The 24,088-nt window shown below is 43.8% G+C and overlaps 1 protein-coding gene across 1 annotated transcript in view; it reads left to right on the top strand.

The window, feature by feature from the left end:
• Nucleotides 1-24,088, top strand: part of myo15aa (myosin XVAa) — a 106,327-nt gene that overhangs the window by 71,572 nt on the left and 10,667 nt on the right. Inside the window, exons 45-54 of the mRNA XM_079519791.1 lie at nt 1,478-1,619; nt 5,797-5,908; nt 6,345-6,419; nt 7,823-8,025; nt 12,603-12,724; nt 15,497-15,560; nt 17,211-17,283; nt 18,696-18,769; nt 21,836-21,918; nt 23,006-23,136. Coding sequence (XP_079375917.1) covers nt 1,478-1,619; nt 5,797-5,908; nt 6,345-6,419; nt 7,823-8,025; nt 12,603-12,724; nt 15,497-15,560; nt 17,211-17,283; nt 18,696-18,769; nt 21,836-21,918; nt 23,006-23,136 — 1,079 coding nt within the window. The remainder of the gene's footprint in view (nt 1-1,477; nt 1,620-5,796; nt 5,909-6,344; nt 6,420-7,822; nt 8,026-12,602; nt 12,725-15,496; nt 15,561-17,210; nt 17,284-18,695; nt 18,770-21,835; nt 21,919-23,005; nt 23,137-24,088) is intronic.

The raw sequence follows: 24,088 nt of genomic DNA, 5'->3' as shown, positions 1-24,088 counted from the left end.
TGTCTAGAAGGTGTGTGGATCCAGAGGTTGGTCTCTGTGTCAAACACTCTGACGGTGTTGTAGCACCGATCTCCCATCCATCCTCCAAATACAAACATCTTTGTCCCGATGATGGTAGCAGAGTGACGTGATGAAGCAGGAGGTGGAATTCCTCTGGCGTCGATAAAAGACCAGACCATTGTGGCGGTGTCCAACTTGTAGATGTCATTAGTCCATCCAGTCTGGACACATGATCCTCCATGAATATACATGACCTTTCCCAAGACACAGGATGAGTGGTGACTCCTCCCCTTTGGAACAGTCCCATAAACCTGTGGTTTGAACCATCTGTGGGCGTTGACGTTGAATGTATGAAGGACATTGCAGTAAGGATACCCTCCCCAGATGTAGACAATATCTCCTACTAACACAGCTGTGTAGCGCCAGCGTTCTCCTGTTTCAGGTGTCACTGGGGTGAACTCCATCCAGCACAGAGACACTGTGTTGAAGACGTGCACATCAATCTGACCATCAGTGCTGTAGTATGTGGAATCTGTAAAGGAATAAAGCCGTCGTCCAACCGCTACAGCTGGACCAACTGGGTCCTCTCCCCCGTTTTCTCTGGACACTGTCCAGTGAAGCATTTAAGAATTTTCTATCTCCCTCTACTCCTCTATATCTTCACCAGAACAACAATTTATCTCCCCCTGCAGCATCTTATATAGACTTTCATTTCTCATGACATCACGTCACAATAACGGTCACATCACCAGGGATGGAGATCCCTGATGATCATCAATATTAAGCCCCTATATGGGAATGCCCATATATGGAGATCCCTGATGTCATCAATGTTGGCCAGCAACTCTACATCTCACCTCAAACCTCAAACCCTTAGATCTGGAGCTGACCTGTTCTGACATTCCATATGTTAATCCTTCCCCATCCATCCTTCCTCTTCGATGTCTCCCTTTTGACTGATACCTGTCCATTTAAACTCTAGACGGGCCGGCCCCAAAGTTATTAGTGAAGCCGCGCCCGGCAGCCGGCGAAAACTAGAGTTCTCAACTGGCCCGAAAAATAAGGCCCGGGGACCTGGGCCCTCATCAAACCCTGTACACTCAAGACACTGCCCCCGTTACAACCTTTAGATCTCCATATATGGATTCTGACATTCCATATGTTGATCTGACCTCATCAAACCCTGTACCCTGTACACAAAAAGTTTGGGAACCACTGCTTTAGGTTGTATTATCATGTCATCACTTAAACCAAGTGTTGGGATAGGACAGCTGATTGTTTTGACCTTAGACACCTCTCCACTTGGGCCTTTACGCTGACTTCCTGGTTGTGTGTGTGTGTGTGTGTGTGTGTGTGTGTGTGTGTGTGTGTGTGTGTGTGTGTGTGTGTGTGTGTGTGTGTGTGTGTGTGTGTGTGTGTGTGTGCGCGCGCGTGTGCGTGCGTGCGTGCGTGCGTGTCATTTCCTGTTGTTGCACAGCTACTCGGAAATCCTGTTTGTGTCGATCCCGTCCAGCAACATGCTGGAGTTCAACCTGACCAATGAGAAGCTGATCCTGTTCTCTGCCAAGGCCCCGCAGGTCAAACACATGATAGATTACTTCCTCACGGAACTCAAGAAGGTGAGACGCGCGTGTGTGCGTGCGTGCGTGCGTGCGTGCGTGCGTGCATGCACATGTACTTTGAAGTTTGCTTTAAAGGACCACACCCCTTTTGCAACCAGATCTTATTCTAACAATGTGTGTGTAATATGGGTTTTCAGATATTTTAGTCATGATGCCATGCATGTTCATGACCAAAATTCGTCATGAAAAGGCTCACTTCCTTCCTGGACTACAAAGTCACACCTCCCTGCAGCCTCCTCTCTCTCCACAACGAGGGGCAGTGTGCCAATGCATTATGGTCATTGTAGGAATTCAGCAATCCAGTCAAAACCCTAGTCAAACACACAGACTTCATTATTCTTCTGGCCATAGGATGCAAATTTAAATTTGTGCTACTGTTTTCTACTACAAATACTATTAACATTGAGTTACTGCAGTTTCTTCCAGCAGTGAAATGTCCCTTTAATTGCGTGCATGTCTGGAAAGTACAGTGTAAAAATCCCAGACAAAGCGGCACTACAACTACATGATTTTACAATATGAATTGGCGTTCCAGAGATAGAAATGCCATTAAATGGGGGTATGAGGCCTAATTCATGTCAAACTGGGGGTCCTTGAAATTAAAATGGTATTACAAATCTTCTCTCATGGGGGTCCCTGGCATATCTTTTCAAATATCGGTATAGAGCCAACTCACATCGATGTGTGTCCCTGTGGGGCGTTCACTGTTCACGTACTGTACACACACACACACACACACACACACACACACACACACACACACACACACACACACACACACACACACTGCACTGTACAACTCCAGTTTGTTTACGTTTGATTGTGTCGCCAGATGTGGGAATAACAGCATATTTAAATGTGTGGATGATACCACAGTGATCGGATTAATAACCGACGGTGATGAGAGGGCCTATAGAGCGTCGCAGTCCCGCCCCCTACCATGGACCAGGAAATGATTCTCCGTTCATTTTCCTCATAGACATTTCAGAAAGTATTTATTTAAAGACGTTTACCCCGCGGACAAAGCCAGCTCGAGTCGTGACAAATCATGACAACAAACACAATTTTTGGGGCCGAAAAAATAATTAGAAAGAAGAAAAAAACGGCAGGTTACAACACTTTTTTTGTTGTTTTTCTTCTTTGTAATTATTAGTTTGGTCCAAAATATTGTTTGTGTTGTCATGAGTTGTCACGACTCGAGTTGGCTTTGCCCGTGGCGTAACCGTCTTTAAATAAATACTTTTTGAAATGTCTATTGGGATGCATTTCCTGGTCCATGGTAGGGGGCGGGACTGCGACGCTCTATAGGAGGGAGATAGAAGATCAAACTCTATGGTGCGATAACAACAACCTCTCACTTAACACCAATAAGACCAAAGAAATCATTGTAGACTTTAGGAAGTCCAAAGGTATCCACACCCCCATTTCCATCAAAGGGTCATCTGTCGACATAGTTGATAACTTTAAATTCCTGGGCATACACATCACAGACACATTCACATGGTCACTCAACACCGAGTACATCCTCAAGAAGGCACAGCAGCGACTGTACTTTGTGAGGCGCCTTAAAAAAGTACAAAAGGACTAGTGAACTTTTATCGCTGTATAATTGAAAGTGTCTTAACTGGCTGTATCACAGTGTGGTACGGTAACACGACCGCTCAGGACTGCAACAGGTTGCAGAGGACCTAAAACAGCACCTAAAATCATCAGCAGCACAGAACTACCCAGTCTCCACAACATCACTCGTATGAAAAAAAGCCCACAACATCATTAAAGACACCAGCCATCCCGCAAATACCCTGTTCAAACCACTCCCTTCCAAAAAACGCTACCAGAGCATCAAATCTCGCACCACCCGTCTCAGTAACAGTTTCTTCCCCCAGGCAGTCAGGCTGCTGAACAGCTGACCTTGAACTGTATTGCACTGTATTGTCACTTTACTTGCACTTTATTGTGTTTTTGTCTTTTTCTTTGCACTATAGATGTTTGTTTATGTCCTGTGTATGTAAGACTGAGAGTGCTCTGAGCAAAATATTTTTCATTGTATTTATACTCTGTGACCTGAACACACACACACACACACACAGTCATACACTCATAGCTGAGTGGTTAGTGAGGCCTTGGTTGTTCCAGGCATCAAGTCCAGTAGCGGCTTTGGATGTTATCAGATGATTTAATCTCTGTCATCAGCCCTTATCAACAGAATGCAATGAGGCCAATATGGACATTTCCACATACTGACGTTGTTGTCAGCCATTGTCCGACTAACCCTGACCCGGCGTTGGTCGCGTTATCCGACTATTTACTGACCGTAACCCTAAATCTAACCTCAGACTTAACCAGCCATGTTTGTCCCCTAACCTCATATCAGTCTTAACCACCCACGTACTGTAAGTCCCCTAACCTCATATCAGTCTTAACCACCCACGTACTGTAAGTCCCCTAACCTCATATCAGTCTTAACCACCCACGTACTGTAAGTCCCCTAACCTCATATCAGTCTTAACCACCCACGTACTGTAAGTCCCCTAACCTCATATCAGTCTTAACCACCCACGTACTGTAAGTCCCCTAACCTCATATCAGTCTTAACCACCCACGTACTGTAAGTCCCCTAACCTCATATCAGTCTTAACCACCCACATACTGTACCGTAAGTACCCTAACCTAATATCAGTCTTAACCACCCACATACTGTACCGTAAGTCCCCTAACCTCATATCAGTCTTAACCAGCCACATACTGTAAGTCCCCTAACCTCATATCGGTCTTAACCAGCCACGTACTGTAAGTCCCCTAACCTCATATTGGTCTTAACCAGCCACGTACTGTAAGTCCCCTAACCTCATATCAGTCTTAATCAGCCATGTTTGTCCCCTAACCTCATATCGGTCTTAACCAGCCACGTACTGTAAGTCCCCTAACCTCATATCAGTCTTAACCACCCACATACTGTACCGTAAGTCCCCTAACCTCATATCAGTCTTAACCAGCCACATACTGTAAGTCCCCTAACCTCATATCGGTCTTAACCAGCCACGTACTGTAAGTCCCCTAACCTCATATTGGTCTTAACCAGCCACGTACTGTAAGTCCCCTAACCTCATATTGGTCTTAACCAGCCACGTACTGTAAGTCCCCTAACCTCATATCAGTCTTAATCAGCCATGTTTGTCCCCTAACCTCATATCGGTCTTAACCAGCCACGTACTGTAAGTCCCCTAACCTCATATCAGTCTTAACCAGCCACGTACTGTGAGTCCCCTAACCTCATATCAGTCTTAACCACCCACGTACTGTGAGTCCCCTAACCTCATATCAGTCTTAACCACCCACGTACTGTAAGTCCCCTAACCTCATATCAGTCTTAACCAGCCACGTACTGTAAGTCCCCTAACCTCATATCAATCTTAACCGGCCATGTAAGTCAGTTTCACAATGTTTTTGATTCGGCGGCAGTCATTTCCTAGTCGCCTACTCGCGGTATAGGCAGTATGTAGGAACTCTCCAGACTGGCTGCATTGCATGGCCCAGATACCAACCTAGTGGTGATTATGGGGCATTGCATGGCCCAGATACCAACCTAGTGGTGATTATGGGTTGATAACATTGCATGGCCCAGATACCAACCTAGTGGTGATTATGGGGCATTGCATGGCCCAGATACCAACCTAGTGGTGATTATGGGTTGATAACATTGCATGGCCCAGATACCAACCTAGTGGTGATTATGGGTTGATAACATTGCATGGCCCAGATACCAACCTAGTGGTGATTATGGGTTGATAACATTGCATGGCCCAGATACCAACCTAGTGGTGATTATGGGTTGATAACATTCGAAGCGGCTGATTCCAGAAGGTCAGGCCAGCAATGCATCGATGTGTGTCCCTGTGGGGCGTTCACTGTTCACGTGTATGTGCAAAATATATACAGTGCCAAAAGGAAAACACCCCTGAGGACTAGGGCTGTATTTTGCGTGTCTTAAGTACCAGGTCTTATTACTTAACTTAAGACTTGGAGGCGTGGTCAATGCTCTTTGGCCACTCAGAATAGCCAAATGGCATTGATCACGCCTCCAGGTCTTAAGTTAAGTAATAAGACCTGGTACTTAAGACACGCAAAATACAGCCCTAAATGTCTCTGTCCTCTCTCCATCCATGTCTGTAAGGACTCCGAGTATGTGGTGGCAGTGAGGAATTACATCACTGAGGACAGAGCTCAGCTCAGCTTCCACAAGGGGGACATCATTAAGCTACAGCACATGGACGGTCTCGATGCTGGTAAGAGACGCACGCACGCACGCACGCACGCACGCACGCACGCACGCACGCACGCACACACACACACACACACACACACACACATGCCCCGTTGAGCTTACCTGTATTGCATGCCCCGTTGAGCTTACCTGTATTGTATTGTATATACCCATATTTTTGATATATTTTTTTATATAACACATATTTCCTAGTTTGACCAGCACTGACATCTTGGCTCTTGTACCCACTAAGTTGCTTTCTATGTTTTTTTGCTTATATGTCTGCGTGCATGTGTGTGCGTGTGTGTGTGTGTGTGTGTGTGTGTGTGTGTGTGTGTGTGTGTGTGTGTGTGTGTGTGTGTGTGTGTGTGTGTGTGTGTGTGTGTGTGTGTGTGTGTGTGTGTGTGTGTGTGTGTGTTTGTGTATGCGACTATGCGTGTGCGCCTGCGTGTGTTCAGGTAAACGTTATGGCTGCATAGTGAGGAAGAAGGTCATGCTGCTGGAGGAGATAAAGAGAGACACACCTGACTTTGGTGGGTTTGGGTTCAGTACCATCCGCTAGAACCACCCTGTGTGGTATTGGGGGGTTTGCTGTGTTTCTGTGTGTGGACTTTATGTTTTTTATTTCTCTGTTGAGTTTGGAGGCTGGTATTGACACTCATAAACAGGTGCTTCCATTGAGGTAAAACATTCACTCGCCACCACAGAAGACCTACGTTGCTCTCCGCCAGTGTTGCTTCTATCTGGCTTTGCCGGAGTCTCCGATGTTACACATTTAGCAGTATTTGTTTGTGGGAAGTCGGCAGGGGATTGTGTCCTTGTTGCTCAGCCCGATCTCACCCAAACGTGGTGAAATAGCACCGATTGGCAATTCCGTAAATACACACCTAGAAAACCCCCAAATCCATACATACCGTATTACACTACTACTGTTTTGACCGCGACAGAGGCGTGGCTTTCGGTTGTATCGTATGTGCGGAATTGCCAATCTGTGCTTTTTCACCGACATTAAATACGATGCTGTACTGGTGGATTTCAGACAGGGCTGAGTCGGCTCTATACCGAACTTCGCAACGTTCGACACCCGCTTGGTGCCCGCTTGGTCCGCTTGGTGTGGTGTCTCTTGTGGCTCAAGTTTGGTAGAGACCTGCCACCCCTCCGTCATAGTCTATGGCGGACGTTTTCAGTGTAAATATGTACATATTTTGCGGTTTTCTAGGCGTGTAGCCGTGTATGTACGGAAATGCCAATCCGTGCTATTTCACCGTGTTTGGGTGAAACCGTTTTGTGTTGCTGCACCTCTTACTGGTTGGCCGGAGCGGCTGTCGGAAATTCTCAGAATAGCTGTTAAGGGACTGGGACAGATAGCACAAGCCTCTGTGTTAACCACTGAAACCCGCATGTACTTTGTTCATAATGAATAAAGGGAACAGTCAATCAGCGATCGACAAGCTCAACAAAGTCCATCTGCTTTGTTTTGTCAGAGGAGGCTTGTGGTACTCTAGTCTACATTCTCCCCCATGCCAGCAGGGGAGGTCGGCAGCAACAGGCACCACAGTACAGTGAGGGAATAATAATAATAATAATAATAATAATAATCTTTTATCAATTATGTAATTATTAATCTTAATAATCTTTATATATAAAGAAAAAAAATATGTTAGTCTTTCATCTAGATTACAGGTCGGTAAGTGAGTGTTCAAAGACAAAGTGATGACATGGTGGTACTTTATTGCAGTGTGTTGTTGCCTGTTTGTGTGTAAGTTTGTGATTGTCTATATACCAACATATTAGACTATATACTTCATTGTCACCATTCAAAAACATTTACATAACCTTTTCAATTGTGGTCCATAACACTCTTGTGTCTGTCTGTCTGTGCGTGCGTGCGTGCGTGCGTGTCTGCTTGCGTGCCTGCGTGCTTGCGTGTGTTTAGGCTGGCGGTTCGGGGCCGTGTTCGGGAGGTGGGGGGTGTTTCCCGGTGAGTTTGTGCGTCCGGTGGCCGCCCCAGACTTCCTGGACCTCCCCGCCGACAGGGCGGAGCCTCGGCACCGCGGAGGCCGAGTCGCCGCCTCTGCAGCTGTCGCCGTGGCGATGGGCTCCACCGTCGCCGCCCACGAGCTGGACCTCTCCACGGAGGTACAGAAGGGCGCACGCCACGGGTGATTTGTAACCCGCAGCACGGGTGATTTGTAACCCGCAGCACGGGTGATTTGTAACCTGCAGCACGGGTGATTTGTAACCCGCAGCACAGGTGATTTGTAACCCGCAGCACGGGTGATTTGTAACCCGCAGCACGGGTGATTTGTAACCCGCAGCACGGGTGATTTGTAACCCGCAGCACGGGTGATTTGTAACCCGCAGCACGGGTGATTTGTAACCCGCAGCACGGGTGATTTGTAACCGACAACGCATGTCAGGATTTTTAACCCGCAGCGCATGTCAGACTTTTGGTATGTCGGATAAATGTCTGCAGCCCGGTACGGAACACAATCTGCCAAGCAATTGGGCCTCATGCGCCAACCGTTCTTAAGAAGTTCTTAAGAGGAAATTTGTTCTTAGACCCACTTAGGAAGTTTTTAAGAAGGTTTTGGGATCCCTCAATCTTTTCTTAGCTGTGATTTGTTCGTAGGTAAGTACAGAATCTACGCACACTGTGGAGCACTCTTAGGCCCTCATTTATCAACCGTGCGTACGCCAAAATATGGGTGTACGCCGAAATTACCGCATTTTTCGGCATTTACGATTTGCGCCAAAGCATGAATTTGAACTTGAGCCAAGACAAAAATCACGTCTGGTCGGGAGCTGTCGTACGCTTTGTCCTCACCTGTTTTTCTGTCGTAGAACAGCGGAGCAGCATTGTTTGACCAGCTGAGAGGCTGTCACAGGCATCAAACATATGTATTCACTCCTAAAATGTTTATATAAAACTGTATAGGTATGTATATGGGCTAAATGTAAAAAAGAAAAAAAAAAGTAAAGGAATAGCCTACATCAACGATGTGTCTTTGTGTCATATGCAATTAGTAGGAGATTTCCAACTTGACAAGCAAGCAATTAAAATCGCGCATTTAAAAACAATGTTGCAAGTTAGATGCGTAAGCCATTTAAACAGTGTTTTGCATGATGAGTGCATACATGCGAGGATTTGGGCTGTCTGTGCTGAAATATTTCCATTTGGAGAGTATAGTGCAGCGCTGCAGCTGCGGAGAGTCCCAACTTGGGTAGCCTACTGTAGCCTAATCTACAGCAGGCCTACTCTTTCTGGAGTTACAGTATGTGCAATCTCCTCCTCGTTTAATAAACCCGACGCGTCGCTTGAATGCCAAATGTGCCGTGCCAGCGCAAGTGGGAACGCATCGGAGATAGTATAGTATAGGCTAAAGCCAGCCTGCAGCCCACCACCACCACCACCACTGTCCAGTGCCACATGAGGCTACGGTTTTGGCTGCAATATTCATATAATTGACAGTTGACAGCGAGGCAATTTAAATAGACTGTCGAAACGAACGTGCATGGTCAATTGGTCACGGTGTCACGGACGGACCACAGTGATAGAGAGAGACAGATAGACAGGACAGGAGATGCACCTTGCAAAACAGCAGCATGTGTGCGCGCCTATTTGTTATATAATTCATGGTTCACAGGTTCAGGTTTTCGTTCACTAATATATCTTGTTGTATATTAAATGAATAAAGACTTTAATAATTTAATATACAACTAACAACACAGTGACAGTTGCTTGCAAATTGCGATATGTGCGGGGGGGTGAGGCGGGCAGCAAGGGAAGCGAAGCGAGAGGAGAAACAGACAGGGTAGTCCTACAGCTTTATTTAATTCATGCAGGTTTATTTATTTAAGATACAATAAGTTGCGTGTGCGTGCGTGCGTCGGTGTGTGTGTGTATGGGAGGGGGCAGCAAGGCAACTTAGGCAAGCGAGTGAAACTTTTGTTTTCCTGTAACCATGGTTTCCAGGTCGTATTGCAGTTGTTCATGTCGCAAAACCGAGGGCGCGGTTTGATTTTATAGGGCGTGCCAGATTGATTTCAGCCGTCACATTTATTACTGCTAGGAATGAAATTAGGAAGGATCAGCTGTCTGCGATCACTTTATAAATGCCGACCCGACGTGGGTGTACTACGAAACCTACACTCGAATTTGGGGCAGATTTTACACTCAATTGATAAATGAGGGCCTTAGGGTGCCTTTTTCTTAAGTGCAATCTGAAAACATAAAGGGAAAACAGCGCCATCTGCATGATGCTCAAAGTTTGGTCTGAGGACCTCAAGGGGTCCTTGAGGAAGTTCCAGGCAGTCCACAGCAAAATATGGAATATTTTACCACTTTAATCCCATTTTATACTTTGAAAATAGCCAATCTACAAGCTCACAAACGTGTCCCATTACTGCCCATTTTGAGCTTGTAGATCGGCTATTTTCAAAACATTTTGATAAATCTTCAAAACATTACCCTAGCAGAAAATATTTTCATATGGGGGACTGCAGAATGCATGTCATTTTGGGGGTCCTTGACATGAAAATGTTTGAGAACCACTGGTTTAGAGTTCACAACCCAACCCAAACAAACGCACCATACCCACCACATAACCCCCACCCCACCCCCCCCCCCCCCCCCCAGTTGACTATTGTGAGATAAATAATAAAATACATTCATGAATATTGAAAATATAAAAATATTGAAATATTGAAAATGTGAACATTTCTGTTCACTTCAGTACCTCCACAGTATTATTGATTTTTAATGTTTGGAGTCTGGTGTTCCACCATATTTAGACTTTAGTTTAGGTATTCTTGACTTCACTCAACTTTATTTCTATGTGTGAGGTCCTGTGAGCTGCAATCACACACAGGTGTGACTGCAGGTAAGGCCATGGAGTCATGCAAAACTACACCCACCTGGGTGAGCGAGTTTTTTATTCCTATGATGGGAGGGAATTTGGAGCGCTGTGATTGGTTGTCAGTGGAGTAGGAAGCGCTGGGCTGTGTTTTGGACCGCACACAAGTGTTTATGCCTACTAGTACTCTATGACTAGTACTAACCCTATCTCTAACTCTAACCTAAACATAACCGCAAGCAGGGGAGCAACGCACCCCTCACCAACCTTAATCCAAAAACTATTAACGCACCCCTCACCAACCTTAATCCAAAAACTATTAACGTACCCCTCACCAACCTTAATCCAAAAACTATTATAAAATCCGCGGTAGTAAAAGAGTGGTAAAACGAGCGCTCCTAAACCTGAGCTATCCTAGGAATAAAAAACTAGCCCTGGGTGAACACAGGTAGGAAAGTGAATTCCCAATGCCTTATATGGGATTGGTGGGGCGGTTCCCTATGGTAATTAGGATGCTAATTAGGATATGTGGGGCGTCTACCTATGATAATTTGAATGAACTGGCACACCCCTTCAAGTTACGAGGATTTGGATTCATCATCATAAGAACATGCTTACGAACAATTCTGCCTACTTAAGAACGTTTCATGAATCTGACTGGACTTCTCTTAGGAATTCACTTAGGAAGAAATGTAAGAGGAAAAGTTAGGAACTTATTGGCGCATGAGGCCCATTGACCCTATGGAAGCAGTTCTTAACCACTTCAATCCTAGTGTTATTATCAGTGGTGGAAAGTAACTAAGTACATTTAATTAAGGATTGTAATTTTGAGGTATTTGTGGTTCACATGAGTAATTCCAATTTCCACTACTTTTACTTCTACTCCACTACATCTCAGAGGCAAATATTCTACTTTTACTACACTACATTTATTTGAAAACGTTAGTTATAGTTACTTTGATTCTTATTACAAAACATACACTTCAGTCCTATATACATTTCGGCCATGTGAAAATAGCCAATCTACATCGGACACATTGTGAGCTCGTAGATCTGCTATTTCCAAAAGATTATTATACATTTGAAATCTTGAAACTTTTACTTTTGGTACTTTAAGTACATTTTGAAGCCTATTTTGTTTTACTTATAACCAAGTAAATGTTGAATTCCAGTCTGTTACTTGTAACAGAGTTCTTTTTGTTTTGTTTTTTTGTTTTGCTTTTACTCACATGTTAGACAGCCTCCACATGGATCCGATGCGCACGTGGCCGTGCGCACGCTTAATAGTCCTTTGTCTCCTCAAAATGAGACAAACTGCCATCTTTGAGACCTTATAAATCCGGGGCGGGTGGAAGTGACCCGTCACTTCCGGGGCGGGCGGAAGTGACCCGTCACTTCCGGGGCGGGCGGAAGTGACCCGTCTTGTAAGCATATATAAGCACAGATTTCCTTGGCACTGGCACCACGTTCTGGCTTATTGGGGAAGCATACATTGTGTTAACCACTAAAATCCTATATTATCAGCCAAATATATAGAAATGGCCGATCTATGGCAGATCCCATCTGTGTTATTATTATGTTTTGCTTTATGCATACTGTGTGTGTGTGTGTGTGTGTGTGTGTGTGTGTGTGTGTGTGTGTGTGTGTGTGTGTGTGTGTGTGTGTGTGTGTGTGTGTGTGTGTGTGTGTGTGTGTGTGTGTGTGTGTGTGTGTGTGTGTGTGCGTGCGTGCGTGCGTGCGTGCGTGCGTGCGTGCGTGCGTGCGTGCGTGCGTGCGTGCGTGCGTGCGTGCGTGCGTGCGTGCGTGCGTGCGTGCGTGCGTGCGTGCGTGCGTGCGTGCGTGCGTGCGTGCGTGCGTCAGATGGTTGGGGACATGTATGCGGACACTGTTAGTGTTGACCTGGACGACCTGCCTGTGGAAGGCCACTACAACATGAGTGAGTTCGCCAGGAAGTACTACAGAGAGGCACAGATCAAAAGAAGGTCAGACACACACGCACGCACGCACGCAAGCACGCACACACACACACACTGCACTGAGCTATTGTATTGAATTAACTATCCAGGATAAGGAATCAACTTTTTTCTGATGTGTTTTATTTGCATTAATGTTTAAATTAAAATGATTAAACCATCATAGTATCTAAACAACAGATAAGTTTCTGCGGCTTGTATCGAGTCCCTGTTAGTTGTTTTTTCTTCTACCTGCATTATTAACTCGTCATAGATGTAAACTTCGGATAAATAACTGCAGCCTGTAGGCTATGGAGCGCCGAAGTCCTGACCTCACTCGCTCATCCCCTGGTTCCAAAGTGTTCGCAGAAGTTTTCCTCTATTGAGAATAACATGGGGTCATCTTAAAATCATCTCGGATAATCATTGTGGTCCAAAAATAAACAAACTGTCTCTGTGATATTGTCGGGGATGTGTCTCTGTCTCGTTTACGACCGTCAGTCACTTATATTTGATACAGTTTGTTTCTAGCGAACATTTTACAAATTGGGCAGCAGTAACATTAGCGTTTTCTCCCAGTCAGTTGATTCTTCATGTCCATATGAGTGAAACAGCCCGGGATGATTTTTCAATCACAGTTCTTATATGAGGTGATCTAAAATCCTCCTATGGGGATTATAATAGAAATAAAATAATACACGAACCCGTGGACATGGAGCCCTCTAGCGATATTGACGTCAGACTTCGGTGCTCTAGTATATATATATTTTTTTTTTATGGCTTTCGCCTTTATTTTATATTTGTTTTATGGAGGGACAGACAGTAGGCTGACAGGAAATGGGGAGAGAGATGGGGGGGTGACATGCAGTAAAGGACGTCGGGATCGGGAGTCGAACCCGCGGCACACTGCCAGGCTTGGGCTACCGGCCAAGGTGCCTGGACCGCTGAGCCACGGCCCAGGCGGTGCTCTACTATTGAGTTTGTTTCTGACTATTCTATGAATGTCCTACACCTACTGTAGACATCATAGATGTAATGATGTTTCTGACATGATGAATGTCCTACACCTACTGTATACATCATCATAGATGTAATGATGTTTCTGACATGATGAATGTCCTACACCTACTGTGTACATCATAGATGTAATGATGTTTCTGACATGATGAATGTCCTACACCTACCGTATACATCATAGATGTAATGATGTTTCTGACATGATGAATGTCCTACACCTATACTGTACATCATAGATGTAATGATGTTTCTGACATGATGAATGTCCTACACCTATACTGTACATCATAGATGTAATGATGTTACTGACATGATGAATGTCCTACACCTATACTGTACATCATAGATGTAATGATGTTACTGACATGATGAATGTCCTACACCTATACTGTACATCATAGATGTAATGATGTTTCTGACATGATGAATGTCCTACACCTATACTGTACATCATAGATGTAATGATGTTTCTGACATGATGAATGTCCTACACCTATACTGTACATCATAGATGTAATGATGTTACTGACATGATGAATGTCCTACACCTACCGTATACATCATAGATGTAATGATGTTTCTGACGTGATGAATGTCCTACACCTACTGTTTACATCATAGATGTAATGATGTTTCTGACATGATGAATGTCCTACACCTACTCTATACATCATAGATGTAATGATGTTTCTGACGTGATGAATGTCCTACACCTACTGTTTACATCATAGATGTAATGATGTTTCTGACGTGATGAATGTCCTACACCTACTGTAGACATCATCATAGATGTAATGATGTTTCTGACGTGATGAATGTCCTACACCTACTGTATACATCATCATAGATGTAATGATGTTTCTGACGTGATGAATGTCCTACACCTACTGTTTACATCATAGATGTAATGATGTTTCTGACGTGATGAATGTCCTACACCTACTGTATACATCATAGATGTAATGATGTTTCTGACATGATGAATGTCCTACACCTACTGTATACATCATAGATGTAATGATGTTTCTGACGTGATGAATGTCCTACACCTACTGTATACATCATAGATGTAATGATGTTTCTGACGTGATGAATGTCCTACACCTACTGTATACATCATAGATGTAATGATGTTTCTGACGTGATGAATGTCCTACACCTACTGTATACATCATAGATGTAATGATGTTTCTGACGTGATGAATGTCCTACACCTACTGTATACATCATCATAGATGTAATGATGTTTCTGACATGATGAATGTCCTACACCTACTGTTTCTGACATGATGAATGTCCTACACCTACTGTTTCTGACATGATGAATGTCCTACACCTACTGTTTACATCATAGATGTAATGATGTTTCTGACATGATGAATGTCCTACACCTACTGTATACACCATCATAGATGTAATGATGTTTCTGACATGATGAATGTCCTACACCTACTGTAGACATCATAGATGTAATGATGTTTCTGACGATGAATGTCCTACACCTACTGTTTACATCATAGATGTAATGATGTTTCTGACATGATGAATGTCCTACACCTATACATCATAGATGTAATGATGTTTCTGACATGATGAATGTCCTACACCTACTCTATACATCATAGATGTAATGATGTTTCTGACATGATGAATGTCCTACACCTACCGTATACATCATAGATGTAATGATGTTTCTGACATGATGAATGTCCTACACCTACCGTATACACCATCATAGATGTAAACCACAGAGAAATAATTTTCAGCGTTGTTTGTTTTCCACAGTGACTCGAAGACGAAGAAGGGCAAGGAGGTCAGGGACCCTGCCGAAATGGTTAAATATTCTAAGGTACATTTAGATTAGATACATTTTTAATAATTTTAATATGCTGTATGTTAAATAATATATAATAAAATTGGGGTAATAGACGGCGAGGCAGTCAAAATAAACCCCGACAGGAGGATTTGAACCTGAAGCAAAGAGCCATCAATTATCCCACTTTTATTATTACACAGAGCCTACTGAATAAATACATTTCAGTCAGACAACTCACGAATAGATTTAACCAATATTTATTATAGAATGAGAATACAAGTGTGCATATGATATTTAACTTGGCATTCGGCTCTGCTGCATTTTCTCCCTGCTCGGCGCGATTAAACACCATCATAAAACATAAAGAGCAGGGAGATAGATATACAATAAAACCCCCATGGGGAGCATAAATAACAGAGCCCACCGGGGGTGGTGGTGGGAGCAAACATCACATAACAACCAGGAACCATATGCAGAGGAAGGCAGGAATAATCTCACAGCCCCCTTTCCACGCCCCCTTCCGGTAGATAGTGGTGTCATTTAACATTAGCATTTACACGTTTTTTTCTCTGGAGAATCTAAGTACATTTCCTAATGTAAAAATGTGACAGACCAATATTATTATGAAGCAAACAAGATGGTAAATCAGCTTGAACAGATAGAACAAACCTTACCTTGAGAAAACAAAAGTTGTAGACTTCTTAAATTACCTCTGTTAACATGTAGCGTCTATGGAGTGACGTCACGCTATCACCACTAGCCCCGAAAGGGGGCGTATTAACGGGGCGGGGAAATTATGTGAGATAGGCCTATAGCATGCAGTCTAGTGAGCTTAAGTAGCCCGCCCAATTGGTCAGCGAATGACGTGTGGGACTTGCACACACTTATACACCCACATATTAATGCAGCATGTTAACCCCTTGAGTATAGTATGCGCCTTTGAGCACGGCATGAACCCCCTCGAGTATGACTGACTGAACTAACTCCGCAGGCTACGTATCATTTATAAATTGAGCCAAAAGTAGCAAAACAAAGGATTTCATTGCTTACGGTAAGGCCAGTATAGTCCAAGATCTGGAACACATCTGTGTCACCTTAGCGTTTAACCACTTTAACCATTCATTTAATCTTTAGCTGTTGAATAATAGCAGATCTACAAGCTCATAGCACGGCACCGAATGTCGCGCTACGAGCTTGTAGATCTGCTATATTATTTTTTTAAATCGCGAAAATGTGGTGCAAATATTTGAATATATATTCTTTCACAGCAAATGTTTTTAACTCAAATCTTGCTTCTGGGGGGTCCCTGGAACAACATATTTTGAGATGGGGGTCGGCGGCCAAATACATATCATTCCGGGTGGTCCTTGCTAGTTTGAGAACCGCTGACATACACAACATACGTCTTTCAGAATGTTTTTTGAGGATTTAGAAGATATTTGTAGAATCTGGTCTCAGGTCTCTAGGCTGTCTATGTTGTTAATGTGTGCTACGTGTTGCACACATCACAGTTGCACACATCATGGAACTTGAACCTTATATTGTAGATCTATACTTTCTATTTAATAGAAAGTAACCTGTAACCCCCCCACCTTTTTGGATTGTTCTATTCCATAGGATCAAAATACAGATTTAATCTCTTTTTCTTTCTTTCTTTCTTTCTTTCTTTCTTTCTTTTTTCAGTCCCCAATCCCAGAGTCTTTGATCGACTTCTCTGATGAAGGAATGAATAAAGTGGCTGCGGAGATCTTCCTGGGTGAGAGAGAGAGAGAGAGAGAGAGAGGGGGGGGGGGGGAGAGAGAGAGATTAACACATTATGTGCCCTTTCATTCTTTCAAAATAGTGACGTGGGGTGCCCACATTTTGACATTTTGAAACAAAAAAAATAAAAGAACGAAAAAGAAAAGTCCCAAGGCATCCACAGATGTCCTGGGCACTACATGCGGTAGTGGACGTCTTGGGCACAAATTGAAGAGAGAGAAAAAAGAGAGAGACAGGAGGAATGAGGAATGAATTTCCCATTGCAATCAGAACTGCAGACTCCCTCCCAATCTCCTGCCATAGTCTGAAACCCCACCTCTTCAGACTCAGAATCTTTTCCTTATACGGGCGTATGCAAAGGCCAAACTTATATGTAACTTAGATAGCATTTTATGTAGACATAGCACTCTATAGTGTATACTCCTAACGTCATTGTATAGATATTCTACTGATAGACAGATGTTAGGCTCTTAGCTTGCAATATGATCCTTGATGACTATTTCTATGTATTTGATGTATTACTATGTGTTGTTCTCGCTTACTGCAAGTCACTCTGGATTAACCCATTTGGTGTTTTAAACATTATGTTATAAATTTAGCTATTGAAAAAAAGCTCATAGCGCGCCACCGAGTGGCGCGCTACGAGCTTGTAGATCTGCTATTTTTTGAAAAATTGTGAAAATATTTATTTCAGAAAAGTGGAGGATTTAGAAGAATTTTTTTAAATTTTTGAGGTCAGGCCTGAATGGATTAAGGGTGTCTGCTAAATGCCTACATGGTAAAGTGTAAATTGGAAGAGAGATCAGGGTGTGGAGAGAGGGCAGAGAGAGGGCAGAGAGATCAGGGTGTGGAGAGAGGGCAGAGAGAGGGCAGAGAGATCAGGGTGTGGAGAGAGGGCAGAGAGAGGGCAGAGAGATCAGGGTGTGGAGAGAGGGCAGAGAGAGGGCAGAGAGAGGGCAGAGAGAGGGTATAAAATACCCCCATATTATGGGGGTATTTGTAGGGTGGGGCAGGCAGAGGAAAGTAGGGAAGAATGTAATAATGTGAGAGGAATGGATGTGCAGTGGAAGAGACTGTGTTGATTTTGACAGCAACATTTAGATATTAGTTTTAGTCAGTCTTTTGAATAGTTTTCATTTAGTTTTAGTTATATTTTAGTTACCTGGAATGTGTTTTTGTGTTGGTCTAGTTTTAGTTGACTAAATGAGAATATTATTTAAATCTACATTTGATTTAGTCGGCTAAAATGTATTTTTGGCGGGCCTTGATGCCGTCGTAATGGGTGATTTTACACTTGCTGAAAATAGCCGATCTACAAGCTCACAACGCGTCGCAGCGCGACGCGTTGTGAGCTTGTAGTTCCAGTGTATACTGTATAATCATGTTTACCATGACATTGTTGTTCAGCCATAATGAGGTTCATGGGAGACTATCCACTGAAAGGACAGACTGAAGAGGACCTTGTGTCTTCTATGCTGAAGGTAACACGCACGCACGCACGCACGCACGCACGCACGCACGTACGCACGCACGCATGCACGCACACGCACACAACATGCACACTCTCTCTCTTTTCCAGTCTATATACAGTATGTGACTAGATTTGTTTCTAGCAATTTCAGCACCAATGATGAGCGGACAGCTCCATGCTGGGCTGCTGCTGATGAGCATGAAAGAACACAATTAAATAAATATAGCTGCAAGCAGCGATGAGACGGGACCAAGCAATAAGCCATTTTAGGCTGCTCAACGGTGCCACTTTAGGTCGCCCGGCGGTATCGTAGCTGTTCGTACCCCAAACAGACGGACGGACGAGGCATGAGTTATGCCTGTTCAAAGTACCTGTTATCGCTGCTTGCAGCTACATTGTATTTTCACATATAAACTTCTCTTCAACTGGGATTTCAGATAATGGTCCATAGATTGTTTGTAGAAGATTTCTCGCAAATTGCAAGAGAATCCCAGCAGAAAATCAGGTTTAAGCATTTTTCAAACTGCTCAAAATGGTGGAAAATCTGAGGGCGGAGCTTACTGGTCAAAGTGACAGATAAACACAATAGTCCTACTTACTCTGACCTTTTTGAATCCTGCACCTGCCAAATAACACAAAGTATGAAAAACTAACACGAAAACTAATAGAAACTAAGCTAAAATGAAGTGTTAACATTGCGTTTCCAGCTTGTAGATCTGCTACTTTTGATGCTGTAGTATGATCAAGTAGGGGGCGTCAATTTAGATAGATAGATCTTTATTGACATTGTAACATGTACAACGAAATTTAAGAAAAACATCACACTATAATGTGAAGTGAGTGTGATGTTTGGCTGCAAACTGTGGCTGCAAACATTAAAAGTAAATCGACTTGGCTCTGCCACATGACGTAATTTCTGAAAGGCAGACGTTGGAGGGAATAGCGCCCCCTAGTGCTGCTAAAAAAACACAACAAATTAGAATATGGAGATGTGAGGTTTCTGCCCGGCAACGACGTTGACAGCGGTTTGTGTGTCGTGTGACATCACACCTCGGGGGAGGAGCTAGATGTGTGACGTCACACCTGGGCTCTGGTTGTAGTCTATATAAGATTCTGCAGGGGGAGCTAGAGTACTGTTGTTCCGGTGGAGACTTAGAAGACTAGAGTAAGACAGACGACTCTTATAAAGATGCTTTATTGGACAGTGTCCAGAGAGAACGGAGGAGGGTACAGAGGTGGTCGAGCTGTAGCGGTTGGACGACGGCTTTATTCCTTTACACCTTCCAACGAGGGTCGGATTGATGTGCACGTCTTCAACTCATTGTCTCTGCGCTGGGTGGAGTTGACCCCAGTGACACCTGGAACAGGAGTACGCCACCTTGAGGTTCCCTCCTGGGCCTTTGGCTCCACGGCTGCGTTGGTAGGAGATATCGTCTACATCTGGGGAGGGTTTCCTTACTGCAATGTTCTTCATGCATTTGATGTTGACGCCCACAGATGGTTCAAACCACAGGTTTCTGGGGTTGTTCCAAAGGGGAGGAGTCAACACTCAGCCTGTGTCTTGGGGAAGGCCATGTATATTCATGGAGGATGGAAACAGAAAGGATGGACTCCTGACATCTACAAGTTGGACACCACCACAATGGTCTGGTCTTTAATTCACACCAGAGGAACTCCACCACTCGCTAAACAATGTTACTCTACCATCATCATCGGGACAAAGATGTTTGTATACGGGGACTATGGTTGCTGTCCCATAAGAGTGTTTGACACAGAGCGCAACATGTGGATCAACACACCTTCTACACAGCTTCTTCCAGAAGGTCGCATCGGTCATTCAGCCTTTACCTACAATGGAGAGCTGTACATATTTGGTGGTCTCAACGATAACCAGGACCTCAATGATCTGTGGAAATTCAGTCCAGAGACCTTCTGCTGGAAGAAGGTTGAGCTCAAGGGGAACGGCCCACGTTCAGGGATGTCTGACATGTGCTGTTGCATGATGGGAGATCGTGTCGTTATCTTAGGAGCATACAGAGGTAGAGACAGAACCCAACTCGTTCTACTGAATGACCTGTATGTCTTAGACCTAGCCTCTGCCAGTCCTAGCCTCAAGACATTATGCAAGCTAGCAGTTATTCAGCACGGTCTGGAGCAGTCAGAACTCCCACACGACATCAGGTGGGAACTGGCAGCCATGACTACCACCAGCAACAACCAATGACAACATCTAGAAAGGTGCAATTTGGGGAAATTGCAAGTGTTGTTGCCTTGATCTCACTGACGCCATCGGAGACACGAGGAATAGTCCTGGAGATGCTGCGTTAGAGGCCAAGCAACATGCAGTGAATGTTGCTGAGCTGTTTCTACCAAAGGCGCCATGGCTTCTGTAGCCTACAATCTGCAGGTGATCAGCTGTGATCATTCACTGTAGATTAACTGTCACTGCATCAAGGTTATCATAGTTAACGGAAACTAACAGAAAGAAAACTAAAATTAAAAAAAGAAAAAAGTGAACTGAACTAAATACAAACCATAAGAAAAATAAGAAAAACGGAAACTAACTGAAACTGTATTGTGTGTTTAATAATCTAACTAAAACTAACGAACAGCGAAACTTGGCAATATGGTAGAGGGATATGCCAAACGGTGAGGATGCTAAACCCAGAACCATTGGCCAAAGGATGGCGCTATAGCACTCAATTGAAAATAAAAAATTTGAACGGGCATAGCTCATGAACCGTTTGACTGTCGGCAATAAACCTTCGATATCCCGAACAACTTTCGTGTTCTGACTTTTGACCTCTGACCTTTAGGTTTCCCACCATTTTGAATTATATGAAAAACTGTTCAAATCTATCTTGGCCCGGGATCTTGGATAAAAATGCACGAAACTTGCTACACGTGAACTTTGGAGTGTGTGTGTGACTGTGTGTGTGTGTGACTGTGTGTGTGACTGTGTGTGTGTGACTGTGTGTGCGTGTGTGCGTGCGTGCGTGCGTGCGTGCGTGCGTGCGTGCGTGCGTGCGTGCGTGCGCACATACGTGTGACTGCGTGTGTGTGAATCCTACTACAGATGAGTGCGGACCATGGTCTGATGAAGGACGAGGCTTACTGCCAGGTGATGAAGCAGGTCATGGCAAACACCAGCCCCAAGGCGTAAGACACTTATCTGTTACATAATAAACATTCACTCATGCTGTGGGTGGTGCACATTTCATTATTTGTGTTAGGTTTCTATCATTTAGAAGTAGAACCCACTGGCATTGTGATTGTATATTGCAGTGTTTTCAGTGGTGTAAAGTAACCAAGTGCATTTACTTAAGTACTGTTCTTACAGTAAAGGTCTCCACACACCGGGCGCGAATCGGATGCGAATTCGGATTTTTAGCGGCGTTTCTCCATCGGTTTTCCGAAAAACGTGGCCGGTGTGCAACCACCTTAAGTGCAATTTTGAGGTATTTACTTATATACCTCAAAGTATACTTATGATTTCCAATATTTTTACTTCTACTCCACTACATCTCAGAGGTAAATAGTGTAGGCTACTTGTACTCCACGACATTTATTTGAAATCTTTAGTTACTAGTTACTTTGATTATTATTACGAAACATACATTAAAGAGTTCAGCCCTATATATATTTTGTCCACTTGAAAATAGCCGACCTACAAGCTCACAATGTGACGCATTTTCAAAATATTTTTTATACATTTCAAAACTTGAAATGAGGCATTCTGCATAATGAGAACTTTTACTGTTGGTACTGTAGCCAATACTTTTGTGCTTTTACTCAAGTACATTTTAAATTCTGAACTTTTACTTGCAACTCACTTGCAACTCACTTGCAACTCATATGGATCCTGGTGGATCTCTACGGTGACACTGGGGGGAGGGGGGTGGGGGGGTTGGTGTAGGGTGGAATTCTCGTATCTGACTTTTGTTTTGTGAATCTGTTAATGTTAATGTAATGAGTATTACGAATGATGTTCCTCTCCTTTTGATCATCTTCATGTTTTGTTTTGTTTTGTTTTTGTAACAGCTTCCATTCATTGTCTTTAAATATTGTATCTGAAACTGAAGGATGATCAAATAAACTAAACTAAACTAAAAAGCAACAGAGTATTTCTACATTGCAGTATTGATACTTGTGAGTGAAAATGTGAGTACTTTTTCCACCACTGAGTGTTTTTTGGAGACACTTGAATTTGTTGTTGTGTGTGGCGTGCGTGCGTTATTGCCCACAGTGACAGCTGTCAGCGAGGCTGGAGGCTGCTGTACATCCTGTCAGCGTTCCATCGGTGCTCGGAGGTTTTGAAGCCTTACCTGATGAGGTTCCTACAGGATGCGTGTGTCGGCCCCGGGATCCAGTACCAAGGTACAACATGCAGTCCATCAGTCACTGCAACCAATCAATCAATCAATCAATCAATCACTCGGTTCATCGATCAATACATCAATGACCAGATCACTTAATATTTTTTGTTGTTGCGACCGTCACAGTTAACTATGAAACCTTGTGTTTTTTGTCACGTCACGTCACGTCACGTCACGTCACGTCACGTCACGTCACGTCACGTCACTTACAGTCCCCATACATGGGGAAAGCCCCCATATATAGTGCCCATGCAGGTCTTGTGACATCACTATGACATACTGTAGGTCTTGTGACATCACTTTGACATACTGTAGGTCTCGTGACATCACTATGACATAATCAGGGATGATTGTAAATCAGGGATCATATAGTAAATGCGACCTGCTGTTGCAATTAAGCCCATATATGGCGATCCCTCATGTCTTCAATATTAGTATATAGATATACCTGTTCTGACATTCCTTATGTTGATCCTTCCCCATCCATCCTTCCTCTTGGATGTCTCCCTTTTGACTGATACCTGTCCATTTAAACTCTAGACGGGCCCGCCCCAAAGTTATTTGTGCAGCCGCGCCCGGCAGCCGGCGAAAACTAACAGGCCAGAAAATGAAGTCCCAGTCCTACCTGGGCCCTCATCAAACCCTGACACCCTGTACACTCAAGACACTGCCCCCGCTGCCACCCTTAGATCTCCATATACGGAGCTGACCTGTTCTGACATTCCATATGTTGATCTGACCTCATCAAACCCTGTACACTCAAGCCACGCTCCATATATGGCCAGTGCACGCAACCTCGCCCCAAAGCTTCTCGCCCTCAGGCGCCTTATACTGGTATTATCTCTTCTCTTCTCTAATCATGGTCTTAGATTAGAGTATATAGATATATAGAGTCCTCGTATAAGCCCCTTTTGCATACTCCTATCACTTTCCCTTTTTATTTTTGTGTGTTT

This window comes from Electrona antarctica, assembly GCF_951216825.1.
Source record: "Electrona antarctica genome assembly, chromosome: 14".
NCBI classification, from domain to species: domain Eukaryota; kingdom Metazoa; phylum Chordata; class Actinopteri; order Myctophiformes; family Myctophidae; genus Electrona; species Electrona antarctica.
This window is presented reverse-complemented; position numbering and strand designations above follow the sequence as displayed.